The 20,323-nt window shown below is 36.6% G+C and overlaps 1 protein-coding gene and 1 pseudogene across 1 annotated transcript; both read left to right on the top strand.

The window, feature by feature from the left end:
- Nucleotides 1-5,528: 5,528 nt before the first annotated feature.
- Nucleotides 5,529-13,801, top strand: LOC134650076 (protein yellow-like). Its single transcript, XM_063504902.1, has 7 exons — nucleotides 5,529-5,965; nucleotides 6,355-6,480; nucleotides 8,157-8,379; nucleotides 10,127-10,241; nucleotides 11,697-11,777; nucleotides 12,635-12,745; nucleotides 13,589-13,801. Exons 1-7 carry the CDS (start codon nucleotides 5,536-5,538, stop codon nucleotides 13,727-13,729), a joined length of 1,227 nt encoding a protein of 408 aa, XP_063360972.1. The 5' UTR covers nucleotides 5,529-5,535; the 3' UTR covers nucleotides 13,730-13,801.
- A 978-nt stretch (nucleotides 13,802-14,779) lies between these two features.
- LOC134650568 (proton-coupled folate transporter-like) lies at nucleotides 14,780-20,091 on the top strand (annotated as a pseudogene).
- Nucleotides 20,092-20,323: the final 232 nt, after the last annotated feature.

Below are 20,323 nucleotides of genomic sequence, written 5' to 3'. Positions count from 1 at the left end.
TTTTAATTTTTCGCCCTTGTTACAGGCCACACGCTGTATATATAGTTAGTTAAGAAGAAGTACCTACCGTACGTGGCAATAATATGCCGGGATAGCGCGAGGAAGAAAGAAGAACTAGAGGTACATAAACTAATTGAAATAAAAAACGTATTTACAATAACAATATGCGATCCGATTCATTTTCCGCAGAACAATGGCGTGAAGATGGCTAACTTATGTAAATCATAGATTGCATCGAGCTAGAGCAGTTGTTATGGATACCGGTCTAGATTCTTGTCTTTTCTAATTACACTCGTAAGAAGCATGTTTTGATACGTAATATTTGTTAATCGAAACTAAATAGTGTGAAGGACCATTGGGTACATTGTCAGCCAGGAACAGAAAGTGTTAAGGACATGCCTAGGAATATATTTTTAATTCCAGGTATATGCAATCAAACATACGGTCCGCCTGATGGTAAGCAAGCAGTCTCCTATTAGACGCGTGCAATTTTTTTTTGTTTCGGGCTTTCCCGATCTATGGACTCACGACAAAGCTGACAGAAATGGAGCCTTTGTGAGATAAATTTATCTTGAGCAGGCTAAAACCCCGGTAAGGTAGAAGTAGAGACAGTGTAGGTAGTGCTCCTTGATAGCATTATATCATGCACGACTTTATTTAGGTTCACGAACTGCGGCATTATGCAACGTAGGGAGGTCTTAGAATTCAAAGATAAAGACTTTCCTTTTAACACATACATATTTTATATGTAACAAATTGTGTAACAATCGAAATAATGCCACAAAACAATGAAATACTCGTAATGCTTTGTAGAGAAACAAATATAAATCAAACCTAAATAAAACCGATATTTGACAGCTAAAGTATCGGTATTAGGAAAAACATCACGCGGCAAAGTAGTGCAGTAGGTACCTATAGGTATATTGGGGATACATTTATATGGTACAGAGTCTCATAGCGCAGACTAGACGCCTATACGCTCAAAAGATGCTAAGTGTAAGGTGACCCTAACACATCGCAACTGAATTGCTGCAATCAGTGCAAACTCGCTGTAAACAGTATCCATGTGTAACCGGTCTAAGAGTTACTCAACCCCATATTTAATTGAAAACTATTCGTCAGCTAGACTAATCGTATGAATAGGTGGCGGATACGTCCGTCACGCGGTTGGCCTTGAATTAAGTACCGCATCCAATTCATCGCAGGCTATAGCTTCGTATAAATGTGACTGTAATCACATGGCAAATTATCTGATTTGTTATTACACCGTGATGTAAAGTAAAAAGGTTAGGTTTTCCCATCGATATCTTCCTACCTTCAACGTTATCCAGTTAGGAATAATTTGATTTTCGATGCTACCTACTTTATAAGCCACCCCCAGGTCAAATGCAACAACAATGTGTTTTTAAATATACCTACGTCGTTAAAACTACACAATAAACTAAGTAATAGATTATTTCATCTGAAGGCTTTGAATGCAACTAAATACATAGGTAAGTATACCTACATCGTAACTTTACTTCTGTAGAGTTACAGTAGTGAGAAGTGAGTGATAGTGATGGATGCCACGACGATGCCATGCCACTGTGCAGTATTCGAACTTCACAAGAGACGACACGTACTAGATCCATTCTAGATACGTTATAGTTTAGATTTCAACTAGTTCTCTTTTGCAGCGCAATTCGGGCAACCAATGTCACTTTTACGATAGATCGTGTTAGATATCTATTAGATGTGAATTAGATCTCTAAGTAATATCTTGTGGAAATCGTTCAAGAGTATCTCCAGAATCGCGGAAATGTCAAATTTGACAGGTTAGATCTTACATCGTTATCGTATCTTGGGGATGTCTAAAAGTTATCTAATAGATGTCTATTACAAAATCCGAATCGGACCCAGTGTCAATTTCTTTGATAACTTGATAAGCTATACGAGTATGTTGCCGTATTGCTGTGGTGATTAGAAGATTCAATCCGTCACTCATTTTGTAAATGAGATATTAAACAATATGTTCATTAAATATTATATATTACTAATGAAATAAACGCGTTTTGTATTTAATTTTAGTGAGGGGACTAGAGAATCGGTTGTAACTTAGTCATTTATAATTATTATTGCTAAGTTTATACTAATAGAATACACAATACACTACACCTATCACTTAAAAAAACCGTTTTAATTACTAACGGCCAAACTATTAGTAATGACATCGGTTATTTTTGTCAAATAGCCGCGAGAATCTAACGGCTCGCCGATTCCTCTTAAACAAGTTATTTCATTAAGAGTCACACGGGTCTATTTGGTCGCATAATAATTGATTGTCCTAATGTAATGTTACGCATAATTATTATTGTAGAAACTATTAACATTTTGAAAAATTATAAAACAAACCTAACCTAACCTACCCTATGCTATCCAACCTATGCAAAATATTTTCGAAAATATTTTCTGTTTCAGCTGGAGAAAAATTATGCACAAAGAGTTTCATGCGTTAGGCTTAAATTAGGACATGAAACTTGGCATGAATATTAAGTAACATATATCTGTGTATGGTAAGGTAAACTTACCTACTATAGTGCTCGACATGCTAATGCCCAATAGATGACACCCTGCTGTCACCTCTATTGACAATGACTTTTTAAGTTTCAAGATGACATGTACTGGGACCGCGTCGAGCACCAGTACGTTTACCTTACCTAGTTTTCGTTGCTAAAAATTATTACCTACTTATACAAAGAAAATAGAGCAAGTAGTTTTGTATGTAAAACTTCCACTCACGACTTATTCTCATTTCTTGATGAAAATGACAGCGAAACTTGGATTGTATGGGTAGCTAGGTTCGTATGACTCTTAATGGTCGCAGTCCAATTTAAACACAATTAACTGGAACCATACAAAGCGTTAGTATTGAATGGTGAAGTTGCAGCGAATATATAAAGGTTGGCAAGACCTCGAACTGTTTAGTCTGTCTTCGCGGCCCCGCTGAACCGGTCGGCCCGACGCCTGACCCCGCCCAGCTCTTGATCAACCTACAGTAACACGTAAGTTAAATGACAATAACATAAACAAATAACCATTAATATGTCCGTTAAAATTAGGCTATAACTTTTATTAACATAGGTACAAAGGGCCTAGCCAAGATGACTATCGTACATCGACAATCACCAAACGAGAAGTGAAAAAGTATATCGGGATGAAAGGTGCTACAAAAAGTCATAGGACTATTTCTATACATTATTTAAGTTTCGATTGGCGTTTTCATCAACGATTGTCATCTTAGCTGGACCCCCTGGGGGCCTAGCCTGCATCATGGTGCGTAGCCAACATGCCAATCGTTTACGTTCCGTAGCGAACGATACGCAACTGTCACTGTCGCACTAATATGGAAGAATGTAGAGAGAGAAAATTTCGTTATTGTAGCGCAAACAATTGTCAGAAAGATATTTCTACGACAAGTTGGTTATCAAAAAAAAGTAGGTACAGGCAATTTTTTTATCTACATTAGATACCTAATTATATTTCAGTATATTCCCCTTTATTTAGCTCTTTTAACAGTTGTGTGTAGTTCTATGGTGCAGTTTTTATGACCGGATCTAAATGCGTTTGCTAAGAATGCGTTTCAGCCATTGCAGTAGGTTTTTTTAAACCTCAGTGCAGTGGAATTATTGTTTTGTATGATTTTGGAATGTTATTTGTTACTAATTTCCTGTTTTTTTAATACTTAAATGTTATATGTAGGACTACGACTACGAAGAGTCTTGCCTCATCATTTTAATAAGAATAAGGAATAGAATTTGCTTACATTGTCTGAATGAATTCCCTGATAAATATGAGCTAGATAATGATAATAATAATTTATGTACTTATGAGACAGGTAACATAATAGATATTACAAGAGTAAATTAGCAGTTACTGAACCAGTGGGCTTGAACTTAAGCATCAGTTTTAATCGAGTGATTAGGGTCAATCTCTAGTCACATTATAATAAACTAATAATTTCTTTTGCACTTATTGAACGTCACAATGTGGATATAGGTTCTACAAACCCAACTGTTTTAATTGACAATATTTTGGGTAAGATTTAATCACACAAATTTGACAGTGTCGGGAAATAGTCAATTAGTCATTACTCGCTAATTCCGTGGAAGGTAGGGTTGCCAGATCGAAAGGCGCTATTATCGGGAAAAAATATAATTTTTTCGGGATTTTGGGACTTAAGTCGGGAAAAAAATAACATCGCTACCTCACCGCACAATCTCTCGCCACGCACGCCCCACGCGCTCGCTCACCGACAGTTCGGAACTTGAAATCATTGTTTTTTAACGTGAACCTGTTTTTCGGGACAATTTGCAATTGGTCGGGAATCGGGAACACATGCTAAAAATCGGGAGAATCCCGCCAAATCCCTACCATCTGGCAACCCTAGTGGAAGGTCATTTACCTATACACATTCATTTTGTGTGTTCGAAACATCGCTTTGTCACAGTTTAGTGGGAAAACACTACGTAAGTAAACGTTTTTAAAGTACCTAATAAGTACGTAAATTCTAGGAAAATACGGTCAGCTTGTAATTTTATGAATTGGGTTAGGTAGGTCAATACTTTCAATGTTTACAAAACAAATGAGTCATGAAGACTGTCTATTAATTAACGAGTTACATCTGCATAATGCACAACTCGTCATAACACAAATTATTGCTGATAAATGTAGTTTTATTATTTATAATGGATATAATTTGTTTACGTCCGCATGTTGAGTAGTTACTTGTAGAGAAACTCATACTCCTTACATAGTATGTATATGAAATAAAGATCACTACTCGGTTGCAATGCAATGTTTAATAAATATGAATAACATGCAGTAAGTATATCATGCAGAAGCAATAACTCAATAGGACTTAAAATGTCTATTGATTTACCTATGTAAAAAGCTGCCTCAGATTTATTAAATAATTTTCTGACAATAAATTAAGTTATTTGTATAATTAGTAAATATTTGACTCGGTCGTTTAGCAATATAAAGTGAAAAATTAGGTAGTATCAATCAATCACCATCATATCACGCGTGCCCCAGAAGTTCTCAGAAGGGGTTGTGCAACACGTCACAGTTCCCAGGCTATCCGAATACATAACTAGACTGATCTGCTACGATAAGGAAGACTAGCTGTGTTGTAAAACCACCCAACTTGTCGTTTCCCAATAATAAGATCACAAGGCATCCGCAAAAACGTGAGCCAGCCATCTTTATTGTAGAGTTGGCGTGGTGCTACACAATGCAGTCATTACCAAGTTACAACATCGCGATGTTGGATGACTATTGATGGGTACTGCGCTATAAACAAAACACAAGGTTGTTATTTGACACCTCAGATAATAGTGGTTAGTTAAGGTGGGTGGCAATAAGCCATGGCTTTCGTAGCAAAACCGGTTGCGGTACCCACTCGTACCTGGGCTCTACTTTACATAGGTAAACCACAAGTATTATAATTGCGAGCACAATTTAACTCGATTGTTTCTGCTTTGTTACAGAGGAAATATGCGGACAATTAGTTTTATAATAGCCGCTGCGGTGCTGACTATATGTAAAGCAGCATCACCACAACTTCGTTTCGCTTGGAAGCAAGTAGACTACGCCTGGGACACGCCTGCTGACAGGGAAAATGCCATAAAAGCCGGTCAATTTGTACAAGAACACAACTTAATTCTTGGTTTGGCGAGATGGAAAAACAAGCTGTTCATCACCGTCCCAAGGTGGAAGAACGGCGTGGCTTCCTCGCTGAACTATGTGGATGTAGATGGGGCTCAAGACCAAATTTTGAAGCCGTATCCTTCAATGAAGGACAACTTGGTCCCAGACGACGCGAAAGAGCTGCCTTCCAATAGCTCCATTATCTCCGTGTTCCGGGTGTATGTCGACCCCTGTGACAGGCTATGGGTTATGGATTCGGGATTGGCAGACATTTTTGGTAAGTTAAGTTCAATTTCTTCGCATCAAGATTGCGTATTGTACTTCTACCTATTTCATGGCCATTTATGTGAATCACTGAACTATAATAACAATAAAAAGAGCGCGTTTAACCTTAATAAATAAAATGACATCGATTTTTTCCAAACAGTGTTTTCCTCCTTTTAATCTAATAACAGGACCATTACGAGTGCATGGATTTCAAAGTTGTTTACGTAATGCTGTCAAAGAAACTATACTCATAGGAGATTTCAGTATTCAAGTACTTATAGTTCGCATCGCACCCTATCGACCAATGAAACTGAGCCTGTAGAAGTATGTACCATTGTTTAGCCTTAGTCAGAAACTATTTCCTTAAGTTTTCCTGTTAAATCATTTCATAATTTGTAGGTGCTGGGAACCAGATTGCGGGACCGTCTCTAGTGGTGTTCGACTTGAACACCGACCAGCTTCTTCATAGATATTTCTTCAAAGTCTCCGATATGAAGGAAGATTCGTTCTTCGCCAACGTCGTAAGTACCCACTTCTTAATATTTGACTGAAGTCTGTGTAAAATTTATTAACTGACTTCCAAATTATCTCATGTTATATTTTGATATTGTACCTACCAAATGTTTATTTGGCGGGTCCAAATAAGCAAAAGGCTTACCTGAAGCAATGTATATAGCGTAGTCTAGGAACGCTGGCAGATCCAGGAGTAGGTATCTCATGAGCATCGTGTGTTTTGTTTACTTTTGTTTATCTGGCCTTTTTATAATTTACGGGAAAATTACAAAAAAATTATTCTACATTATGGATAGTGAAGGTACCTGGAAATGCACCTAAAGTTTTGTACCTACCTAAATGTATCATAACTACGACGTATGAAAATTAAGTTACGTAAAACAGGATGAGTAGGTTTCGCGGGGAGAGGTGGGTTATGAATGGGGAGAGAAGGTTTGAGAGGGGAGTGAGAAGGGATTTTAAGGCTACTGCTACAAAAATAATGTATTCCAATTTAAAATGGAGCTATAGTAATACGCATAATAAAAAAAAATCGATCCAACAATCTTCCAAAATCACCTTTGTATGAAAACCCCTCTCACCCCAAATACGAGGCACTACGGGGTGAGGTGGGTTTTCCTCTTTATCGTCAAAGTTATGAAATGGAACTACCCAAAATAAAATAAAAACTAAAATACAAACGTCCGGAACACTTATTATACATATACACCATTCAGTTTTCATATGTAAAAATAAAATGTTATCGAGGTTTGAATTTCAGTTTTGACCCTACTCACCCCATTTTACGGTTATCAATAAGGTCGAATAACAGAACCTGCAAAATTCGTACTCTCTTTTTAACGCTGTTAAATCTGTGGCATGCATCGGAATCCGAGTGATGTGTAGCGTGCCGATTTTAATCTTATTTATTCGCGAAAACATTTCCATGTTTTAACGAGCTTATTTTAAAAATAGCCGACTGTACGTTCGTGTGTGCAATGTTGTCAACAACATTTGCTGCGATCTTGACTTTACTTCTTCGGACACCGGTGTGCATTGATCGATTTAACTATAAAAAATATAGGGAGGCACTCTATTCGTATGTAGAGTCTGTCTAAGCTAAATTTTTTGCCGACTTGAATAGAACAAAGTGAGAGAATATCATATTTTCATAGGAATTTGACATTGATGTTGATAGTGCCACACAGTATCATTGCAAATTCCATGCAGAGTTAGCCTGGCCCGACTCTACGTAAAAGGCGATTTTCAAGTAGGTATTGACAAAAAACAAATTTCTCAAAACATCTTCCTGAGAAGGGAATACTAGTTTGTACTGAATTAGGGACCTGACTGGTTAATGAGCATATAAATTTATGTCAACAAAATATTAATAACATAAAAGTGAGTAATATACCTAAAAAAATATAAACTAAAATTAAATGTTTAATTGACATGTTAATTCCAAAATCGTATAGGTAACCAGCCAGTAACGTTCTAGAGGAGGTTCGCATGTACTTATTCTTGTTTTGAATTTTATGAAAAAACGCGAAATGATTTGTAGTGATGTAAGTAATAAAGTGAAGTAAAGTAAAGTGAGTAATAGAGTGACCAAAAATTTTCGAAAATGTAAAATTTCACCCTGTATTACGTACGTAATGTATTAATGTAAATATGTATTATATACGTACCTAAATCATATTTCCAGATAGTAGACGTGGACAAGGACACATGCGACAACGCGTTCGCGTACATCCCGGACCTGGGCGCGTACGGAGTGGTGGTCTACAGTCTAAAGCAGAACGACTCCTGGCGTATCTCTCACCACTACTTCCACTTCGAGCCTCTGGCTGGCCAGTACAAGGTTGGCGGCATAGAGTTCCAGTGGACTGATGGAGTTTTCGCGCTGGCTTTGTCTGAGCCAAGGGAACACGGGTAAGTAGAATTTGACGGTTGAGCATTTGATGATAAAAACCGCTATAAGCATGCTTAATAAGATTCGAGATCCCTCAATTCCTCATGGATCCCAATATCAGAACTAGATTACGATAAAAATGGGACCAATATTTGTCAGTTAGTACGGTCAATCAAAAAAATCATTATCCAAATCTGTTCAGAAATGACGGAGTGCTGAGGTAACAAATATAAAGAAAACATACAACCGAATGAAGAACCAAAGCCTTTTGGAATTTTGAAGTCAATTAAAAAGTCATGTGCGATGCGATACCGAAGTTTCCATTCTTGATAATTCTGAGCACATAAGGCTGCGTTATATTATACTACAGTGCCCTGCGTTCTTCGACTTGAGACCAGCGTTATTACGTCACCTCGGTTTAACTATACTACAGTATCTCACACTTGGGATCATTTATCATATTTCGTGAAATCCTAAAAATATTAAAATTTCGCGCAATAAACGTATTATTTTAGTAAGAAACCGGCAGCTGTTATTTTAGCATCGTGTCTAATCATAATCAGTAATCACCATTCTAATTCTAAATTCTAGGTATGCATATTATGCCGTATTTCGTAGTGAACAATGAAAAGGTAAATTATCCTGCCCGATAATTTGCAACCATATTGAAAATTTTATCAGAAAATCGGATCCTTTACAACAACAAGTAGCTTTCAGATTTTTTTAGGTGTCCTTTGTGCACAACTAAACAGTAGGTAGAGCTGACGAAGAACTTAGTCACGTAGGACCTTGTTTTTTGTTGCACATGTTTGCTCAGTTACGATCACATTACATTCACTATTTATTTTTTATTTTCTAAGAAACCATGAGTAGGTAGGTACGTGGTCAATCAAATGACTACACAAAATGCATGCCTAGGTACAAGAAACCACCTATTGTTAGATGTTCTGTAATTAAGGAAAAGCATATTAGGTATCGATATGACAACAGCAAGATTAGGTACATTAACATGGTGGTTTTCCTTAACATTTGCGTTCAACAAACAAAAAACTAATTCAAGAGCAGGAAAAAGGACGATTCTACACAGCGGAATATTTTTAGAAAAGGTTCCAGTCAAACCAATTGAGTATTTTATCATATCGAGATGTGAAGAACCTAATACATAATATATGTCATAATTATTGCTATTTTGTAGGCATTGCTGATGTAGAGTGTAGGGTTTCGAGACATATGTTGCATATTAAATGGGCTATACCATTACATCTCTTTACAACATAACGTGATAAGTTGTCCCCCCGATCCTAGTAACTTCAGCTTGTGTTTGTATAAAATATTTTTGGTAAATCTTAGCTTCTTTAGAAAAGTATAAGATTTAATAAAAACAGGTCTCAATGGCCGACATTGACCGCATATTAAACCAACGGTACATTCAAAATTGGAGGTCAATGATTATTGCTGTTCTGATGCGATAAGATAGTAAGTTGTATATGGCTAATTTCGCAACGATGTAAAGATTAATTGTTAATTTATTCCAATTACATATTTGTTTCATAAAACCTCACCCGTACTTTCGAGATGGTATCTATCAACGAGACTTTATGTAGCGTAACACGAGCATTATGTATCAGTTCAGCTGTATTATTGATACTGCAACATTTTATCAAATCTTGGTGCGGGCATCTCAATACAGCCAGAGTCGGATATTTTGTTATCATGGTAACTTTTTTAAACGATTGTTTATAATGATGTATATTTATTATCCTACAGGTATCGAACGATGTTTTTCCACGCGTTCTCGAGCACGAAGGAGTTCTGTGTGTCAACCGAGCTGCTGCGTAACTACACACACATCGATAAGCACGAGGCATTCCACGATTTCAAGGTTTGAATACTAAATGCTAGTAAAGCTTACAGATTGCAACACGTACTGTGCCTATGAATTCAAGTCCCGTTGATCCTCGAACTAAATATACTCAAAGCCATTCCGTTCTATTTTTCAATGCTAAAAATTGTAAACATTATTACTTTGTTATTACAATAAAAAAATATTGTATCTTTAATCTATATATATAAAAGTGAAAGACCTGACTGACTGACTTAAATCAACGCACAGCCCAAATCGCTGGGACTTAGAAAGTCCAAATTTGGCAAGTAGATTCCTTATAAGGTCTAGGGGTCCACTAAGAAAGGATTTTTCAAAATTCATCCCCTAAAGAAGTGAAAATTAAAAAACTCTCCTGCGCGTGTGAAGCCGCGGGCAAAAGCTAGTAGTAAATAAAGTTGTAGGTAGATACAATAAAAAATAAGTTACACTTATTTTAGATTATATTATATTTCGTCATTAGGTACCTACTCATTGAAAATACAGTGGTTTGGTAAACGTTTAACTATTGTTGTTACGCGAGATCATTTATTAAAAAATGTTCTTATGATATCAGAAAAATACCAAAAGCTGAACTTAATGTTTTTAAAGGAAAGATGGCACTTCCTTATCAATCCTACCAATACAACTATCCAATACAAAACATAAAACGAAGGTTGCAAATATACCTTCGTTTTACTTTGGTTCATGAAAGGAACCTGCTTAATTATTTGAAAGGTGAATTTAACTTCCGGTCTTGCTTCGCAAAAAACTTGTCTGCGCGGCCTTTAACCATACTGGGCATATATACATAGTTTAGTTATAACTAGACTGATATTTATGAGTAGTACAAACAGTAGCGCAATTAGCATTCTTAGCGGTCTACTTTGTGGCTCCTTGTTGTACGTTGGCTTACGAAGGATCGATTATAATAACAACACTTCCGTGAGACACAGACATATTAAATATATTAAAACGGGTCACTCCGGTTTTTTTAAGTCGAAGATTGCTCGACATTTTTCGCTGAATAATGAGGAGCTTCAACGAGAGCACGCGTTGGGAGATCGACGCAGACCGCTAATGTACGCAGACCGTATTTGTCAATTAACCGATCATGATAATATGATTTATGGCGTATGTTACTTAGTAGGGTAGATTAAACAATTAAAATTAGTTAAAATACATAAATAAGAAGTATAGTAAATAAATACTATATTTGATCGAAGAAGTTATTCACATTTCTTAGAAAATTTAAGCATAAAGACAAGCGTAGCGGAAGCGTAAACGTAGGTACGAGTACCTATTGATAAAGTAAAGCCATTAATTACATAGTATTTTTTATGATTTTTATGGCAAAGGATAACCATTGCGTGTTTATTGCCTCCCCTGCTTTCTATCACTGGGAATAAAAATTATTGTATAAGTAAGTTTAATAACCTGCACATTCTCACATACTTATTTGACTATTTGTTGCAGTTGCTTGGTGACCGCGGAGAACGCACTCAGTCCTCAGCCAGCTTCTACGATCCCAAGACCAGTGTTCTCTTCTACACACAGGTACGTAATTCAATAAATTTATTTCCTCCCTCCCTCCCTCGATACATTTCTACAATTTTATGTTCCACTGGTTTTGTGAGCTATAGGCCTAGCGAACCTCCAATGCTCCACAATTTTGAAAAAAAAACTTGGATCCCATACATTTCACGAGAATCGGTTAAGAAATGCGATCTTCAGATCAGAGGAAAGGGCCCAAGCTGAAAAGAAGACTTTCGCTTTCGCTCGATCAGTAATTACATACATAGATACTGGGAAAACTTTTACTTATGCTCTGACCGAAAATTAAATAAGAGGTAATTATATAAAATATCAGCAATCGAACTTCAACTCTGGGGCCATAGGTATCTTATTAGTTACTTACGTATAAAATGAATTTAATGTCATAATTACGTTTGCGAATGCAAATTTTGTTAATGTCGTATCTATTTTAATAAAAATTATTAAACTATAAATTAACTGTTGCAATTTTTCCCGCGATGCCATTGACATTGAAAATTGTAAACAATGCAGTTTTATGCAAATACAGGTTTTAGATACGGTCATCGTCCACGGTTTCGTTTTATTACAGTATTCGTGGTTACATCGCTGTTTCGACACATTCATACTTTATAATTAGATACAGCTTAGCAAAAAAGAGTAGAAATTAAAAAGTGACAACACTCCCGTAGTGTCGTCCCGTTTTCTTATATAAATTGGTTTGAAAGGGACGACACTACATTGTTGCCACTTTTTAATTTTTACTCTTTTTTGCCGAGCTGTAGCTGTTACATAAAACATATACCTAGGTAGGAAAATAAAATCTGGACAAAAATGGGCTCATATATAACAATGTTTCAACCGAGATAATGTGATTTTAGGTGAACAGAGACGGCGTGGGATGCTGGAACGTGAACAAGCCCTACACGCCGGAGACCAACCCTCTCCTCTTCAGCGACCCTATTCTCTACGAGTTCCCCAACGACTTGAAGGTAAACAATCTTTGACAGAGATAAACTGGGATGCTGAATCGTGAACAAGCCCAACAAGCCGAAAAAATACCCTATCCTCTGCGAACTGTACGCTGACCTTCTTACTACTACAGCTGGCATGTGCCTAATCTTAGGGTCGGTTGCACCAAACTGTTCGTATCGTTAAAGAGTTCGCTAAATTTTTATGTATGGAAAGTTTCATAGTAAAGCGCCGGGCGCGCCGGCTGACGTTGATCAGGCTGTCAAATGTGGTTGGTGCAATTGGCCCTTAATCTGATACCAGTCCGCGTAGATACCTACCTCATATATCCACCTGTAAGTACTGATAGGCTACATGACTAATTTTCATTTATGGTATCAATCGATCGGGTTTGTTTTTAGGATCAAATGTCTATATGGGACCCATTGCATTAAAGTAACACAAAAGTCAGAAATTGTAGTCAAAGGCCGACAGTCGCACTTCACTCGCGAAACGCACTAAACAAAACGACAAGGGAACGTGACGTCAAGGTCTCTGGGAGCCCATCTTGTAGTATGGACAAAACAAGAAAATTGCGTTTTTGTCGGTGAAATATTGCGTTTATGTATTTAGTTGCTATACAATATTTTTTTGGATGAAATGTAAGGAATCGAATGGTATCCTTACTTTTATCGTTTTTGGAAGTTAAAAAAAACTTAAATTTTGAAACTTTCAGGTCCTGTATTTTTGTAATTTTTCAATATTTTATTTTAATATCCACATTATTGTGAGAAATTGCTCGTTTGCTATCTATTTTACTAGATTTTGTTATAAAATTCAACATGTGTCATCATCCCTATTCTATATATGAATTTGAATTGCAGGTGGACGATGAAGGCACCCTCTGGCTGCTCACGGATAAGCTGCCGCGGTTCCTGTACAAATCGCTGGACCCCAACGAAGTCAACTTCAGGATATTCAGCATCAACACCACCGAAGCCATCGCAGGCACCGCCTGCCAATAAACGTACTTTGTCAGTTGTACGAATGTATTGTAAACTAGAGATGCCGAAAATAGATTGTTCTTTACCTTTGTTCAGGCCGTAAGTTCAAGAATGAGAAATGCTCAAAAATGGCTCATAATGTCTTAACATAAATTATTATATGTATGTTATAAGCTATTAAGGTAGTTTTGATCTCGATACGATCTAAATTGAAATGGAAACAAATTAATTTCTTGTTTTTGTTATTACTTGTTATTTATGTGGGGTTGACGTCAAAATATGAATACTATTGTGCACATTTGTCGGTAAGTATTGTAATGATTACAATACTTATGTAAGAGAGCCGAAAAATCGATCTAATTAGACTTCGTTTTTTGGAGAAAATTAGTGTCGTTCAAATAATTCCATTGTTTTAAGTCAAAGTGAAAAGTGAATTTGCACATATGTACCTATATTTTATTAATTTGTATTTTGACTATTAAGTAAGTATGTAACATATTTACTTGTTTAGAACGTGACATTTTATTTGTTTAATCTATACACAAATAATTTGTTATTATTTTGATAACAGTACAACTCTGTACAACACTCATCGTTTACGTAGGTATAACATAATTTAATGAAGTAGCATAGTACAAATAAAGTCATGTTATGATAAATGTATGTTTAGTTTTATTACTTATAGTTTAACCAAAGTGTCTTTCTCATAATACAAGTGTCTTTCTCATAAGTAAAATGTAAGTGATGGTTTAAAATTGGGTCCTACATACATTTTACTAAATATTCAGAATATACAAGTAAGACAAACATTTTTTGATGTTTAGGCTGTTACAATTTTAGACAAGGGACCTGAGCAAATAAACATCTTGAAGTAATATAGGTACAAATATTAAGCAATGTCTCTTATCTAAAATATCCTGAGGTGCTAAGTCAATATTGAGCATGTCTGGCAATCATATACTCGTATTAATATTATACAAACAAATGTAGGTAATTGAGGAAAAATATTTCTTTTCCCTCAGTCGGAAATGTGAACACGCACAAGTGACAAACAAAAGTCTTAAAACAAAACCTAAAATGAATAAAGCAATAAACGAAATAGAAGAACATAATCACGAAATTGGCCACAAAAATGAGTCTAATGAAACGTTTCCTCTTAAAATTGATTCGGAAGAAAAAAATGAAATTGCATCAAAAGCAAAAGAAAAATTGACGTTTAAAAAAGAAAGACTTAAATTAATAAAAGACAACATAACAGTCGAACCATGATGTCATGATGTGATGGCGTGGTATGTAATGCCAAGTGTACTAGCTTCCTTAGCAATGCAAAATTTAAATTTAGAGAAAGCTTGTCGTGTCAATTTGAATTTCACAGATGAAATATGCGATGCCTTGCATTTACGACAGACTGAAAACTACACTTTCTATGAAGACGAAGTCCAGAAGTTAACAGCAAGTCTGCAAGCGTGGAAGAATGTAATACAGACAGCTTTGCCTGTGTTATTGATCTTATTCATCGGTGCATGGAGCGACAAAACTGGTAAAAGAAAGCCATGCATGCTTTTGCCTATAGTAGGCGAATTCCTATCTTGTTTAGGATTCATGGTCAACACTTACTACTTTTATGAATGGCCTGTGGAAGTAGGAGTGTTGACGGAGGCTATATTCCCTGCTATCACGGGGGGATGGTTCGCCAATATCATAGGTGTTTTCAGCTATATAGGTGACATAACAACGGTAGAAAACAGAACATACAGAGTAGGAATTGCGAATATTTGTATGTCACTTGGTGTTCCTATTGCTAGTGCGCTAAGTGGTATATTATTAACTACCGTAGGGTATTATGGAGTGTTTTTTATATCAGCCTCACTTTATTTGTTTAGCCTCATTTACGGATACTACTATTCGGAAGAAGTAAAAAAAGACAATCAACAGAAAATGGTAAGAATATTAAATGTGAGATAACTAAGAAGCACATCCTGCAAGTTAAATATTTGTAACTAACTCATTAAAATTTTAATTGAGACTGCATACGACTTGATGCGACTCGATAACTTAATCGGGTTACTAAAAGTGGATAGATGTGGAACAGGTGGAGAACTTTAAAGTTCTTTTGTATATTTCTAGGAACCAAAAGGATGTATGGGACATGTCACTACATTTTTCGACGTGAAATCAGTCACCCAAACATTAAGCGTGGTCTTCAAGAGTGGACCTGGCAACAGACGGCTACGAATCTGTTGTCTGCTTATTGTCTTCTGTGTCGTATGTGGTCCAATCTCGGGTAAGTTGTTTCAGAGAGATGTACCGTAAAACGGGGTGAGTAGGTTTCGCGGGGAGAGGTGGGTTATGAATGGGGAGAGAAGGTTTGAGAGGGGGGTGAGAAGGGATTTTAAGGCTACTGCTACAAAAATAATGTATTCCAATTTAAAATGGAGCTATAGTGATTAGATATGAGCGCCGCGCCGGCGCGCCGCCGCCGCCGACAAAATTTTCGCGCCGCCGCCGCCGACGCTGCGCTATCGGCGTGGCATCGGCGTGACCTTGGTAGTTACTACTGCTTTCAGAATCAGATAATATATTTTTAATCCAGTTTAGATCATTAACGGCGCCACTTCGAATAGTTTATATGCATTCAAAGGGTATTTTAGGCCCATATAATTCAAAAATATCGAAGGCAAATGCAAACTTATCTGTCTAGTAACCGCGCTACTAGATATAGCGATTGACTTTGTTGCACCTACTTAGGTACTCGTATAGTGCGACATAAAATAATAGAAAATAAATGAGGGCGCCACTTTCTACGTAACTGTCACATTTTTGACGTAAAATGCTTACACATGGCAACAATTTAGTATGGACATTTTTGAGTTCCATTTTATTTAATTTCTACTATTTTATGTCGCTCTATAGGCGGCAATGGATCAAAGATCGCGTGGATTTATTGCAAGGTCTGTGGAGCCCTTAACTGATTGATTTAAGCAAAGAGTAGTATGTATAATATAGTTGGCCAAGCAGATCTTGTCAGTAGAAAAAATGTAGGCGCGAAGGGATATGGTCTCATAGAAAATTTGAGTTTCGCGCCTTTTTTCTACTGACAAGATTTGCTTTTTTACATCAATTTTGAAGCGCCATTTACAAGTTTAGCGTTAAGCAATATAGATGGCGCTATTTTTCGAATAAAGGGCTTCGTATACGGCTGTCCCTGCCCTGGATTTAAGTCACCACCATAGAGATTAAAATAAACTGTATCTGTGCTAAGCCGAAATATTTGCTGTCAAATGTCAAATACATATATTATGTTTATTCTATTTTATTTCTATCTTGCTAATTATTTCAAAATGGTAAATTTAAAAACGATATTATAAAAGTGTAAGTCGAGCACTTTCATTTGATACTAAACTCGACCATGTTTCTTGCAAAAAAATGACCAGAATAGCAAGACCTCTCACAAACAGCTTTTTTGCCTTCTAAGCTCTTCTAGCTCAATAACCTCTTGATCGGGCCTACTCATAATTTAATGACTAAAATATAATGCCCTCGACTACACGTTTACCCAATTTCATTTAAATTAGAACAAATTTACTTAAGTTATTGAGTATCAAACTATCTTCTGACAGTTCAGCTTAAAAACATCGAAATGCCGAGACGTGCCGCTAGCCAGCCGCGTGTTCAAAGTCGAATGTAAGAACTTCGCTTCGCTTCGCTCGCTCGTTCGAATATGGAAGACTAATAATCTTCATAAAACAGCGCGTATTTTATGGAGATTAGGTATATTGCGTATGCGTAGGTATAAAAACTGTCGACTTACTTTTGTTTTGTGGGCACTTTTGTGGGCGACTGTTATAATATACATTTCTAACTGGTTTCAGGTGAATATACTATAATGTACCTGTTTACGAGGTATAGATTCAACTGGGATGAAATGCAATTCAGTATTTGGTCGACATACAGTGTTGTGACTCATTTGCTAGGTCAGTGATTATTTTTTCCTCACCACGCAAAACAGTCGTAGCGTCCATTGAGAAAGTTGTTTGAATTTGGAGTTTGTCACATGAGAATATGGTAAACTATAAAATAATAGTTTGTGTGTAAGTACATTGAATCCTGAATGAAGCGATGGATTCTACAATAAAATCCCGAACGTAGTGAGGGATTCTACAGTAGAACCCTGAGCGTAATGAGGGATTCAAGTGTTAACGTCCAAGACGAAATAATTTTGATACCGTGTGACACATACTGCTTTTCACATCAACTAGTAGGAAAATAAAAAAATCTTAGTGTTGACACAATCTGATGCTTAAACAGATTATTTAAGCTAAAAAAATAATGTGCAAAAAAATTGACGATAAGTGTTGTACTTCCATTTTCAGGTACAATATTTTCTATCAGCCTATTTAGCAAGTATATGAAATTGGACGATGCAATTCTGGGCCTCATATCCAACGTGAGCTTTGTCGTGGCTGGATTTGCTTATGCGTTTGCTAGGAACGACTTGGAAATATATTTAGGTAAGGTGATTTGGCGTTGTAGGTTGTATGCTTTTTGCCACCAATATGTTAAGAAAAAGAATGTAACCGAGAGGGAATGCTAAGCTAAAGCGGACCATTGGCTAACTATGTGCAAGACAAAGACAACAAAACATAGCAATGCTGTTGGTTTATTTAACACAGACATCTGTCCCAAGAAAAGGAAGCAAAATGGGCTGAAGCCCTGGCCGTCATGGCCCACGGGTCAAACATTTTACAACACCCTGATTTAACAGAATAGGGATGATGACACATGTTAAATTTTATAACAAAATCTAGTAAAATAGATAGCAAACGAGCAATTTATCACAATAATGTGGATATTAAAAAAAATATTGAAAAATTACAAAATTACAGGACCTGAAAGTTTCAAAATTTAAGTTTTTTTTTAACTTACAAAAACGATTAAAGTAAGGGTACCATTCGATTCCTTACATTTCATCTAAAAAAATATTGTATAGCAACTATATACATAAACGCAATATTTCACTGACAAAAACGCAATTTTCTTGTTTTGTCCATCCATACTACAAGATGGGCGATGACGTCACGGCCTCTGGCCGTTTTGTATAGGGCGTTTCGCGAGTGAAGTGTGACTGTCGGACTATGACTACAATTTCTGACTTTTGTGTTACTTTAATGCAACGGGTCCCATATAGACATTTGATCCTAAAAACAAACCCGATCGATTGATACCATAAAAAAAAATAGTCATGTAGCCTATTGGTTACCGTTACAGCACCGCTTTTTGAGATCCTGGACGGAACTTCGTTTATTGCCATGCGCTCAATCGCTACAAAGCTCGTAAGTGGGGAAGAATACGGTAAGTGCATCAGGGAACTTTATTCAAACACCAGAAATCCGTGACCTAATTAAAGCCCTTTTACAATTTTTTTCATGTAGTTCCAGTAGTCCCACCATACATCTATTCTGCCTTCCTAAGGTAAAAGGCCATATTTTCAAGGAAAACTATATGAAAATACGGCCTTTTACCTTAGGAGGGCAGTATTTACCTATAAGTCACCCCTGTTCCACCGTGACAGAAAACGTGCCGTTACCATTAACGATCACGAAAAAGTATAAGTATAAAATCACGCATTCGGTAATTGCTTGTCGTGTCAGTTGAGATAAATCCTTTTATGATGGTCGGCTGATTTTGTTATTACATTCGTAGGCAAAATGAACTCTCTCTTCGGGCTAGCAGAGGCCACAATGCCGCTGGTGTACGGGCCCCTATATTCCCGCGTGTATGTGGCCACTCTGAACATTCTACCTGGCGCTGTATTTCTGCTGGGTGGTATTCTTACGCTCCCTTCCATCGCCATATTTGGGTAAGAAAGCAACCATTAAGAGGTAAGGGAACGATCGCTTCTCCATACAAACGTAGTCCCCATTTTGCTAAAATATTTTGATGCAATTTGACGTATATTAACCATAGCTATGCCCCTTCGTTATTTTTTTATTATTGAGTCAGAAGCGAAAAACAAATTCCATAGAAATGTTAAACAGTCCCTATCTTAAAGTAATTCAAAATTCGAATAAAATCAAACGTAGGGGCATAGGTGCCATTGATATTTGTTAATATCCAGAGTGGAAAATGGGGACTATGTATGGAAAGACGGTTTCGGGGAGGTCGTCCCTTTCATCTTCTTAAGTAACTCAATTGATTCCACTAATAATGATCACCTCATACATTTTAAGAGACGTTTCTATGTAAAGGAATCCTTTTTTTCAGATGGCTGTACTTTGAACACAAGAAAGACAAGCAAATTAAAAATACGACCGACATAGAGAATATTAATTAACTTATTTTCTTGTAAAAGTGAAGTATTTTTAAAATAAAAACAATTGCTCAAACCGTCACTTTTGGTTTCCTCTCACCTAATCCAACGTTAAATACCGTCCACGGGTGCTAATGTATCTGATGATGTTTCGGTTTAGCCCATGGTTGACTGGTAGAGAATGCCTTCTGGCATTAAGTCCGCCATTTGTACTCTTCATTTATTGTGCAATAAAGTTTAAATAAATAAATAAATGATGCAGACATACCAAGGCTCACGCAGTGGAAAACTTCAGCAGCAAAAAT

This window comes from Cydia amplana, chromosome 8 (assembly GCF_948474715.1).
Source record: "Cydia amplana chromosome 8, ilCydAmpl1.1, whole genome shotgun sequence".
Taxonomy (NCBI): Eukaryota; Metazoa; Arthropoda; class Insecta; order Lepidoptera; family Tortricidae; genus Cydia; species Cydia amplana.
The sequence above is the reverse complement of the archived record's forward strand: the minus strand, read 5'-3'. Positions and strand labels throughout refer to the sequence as shown.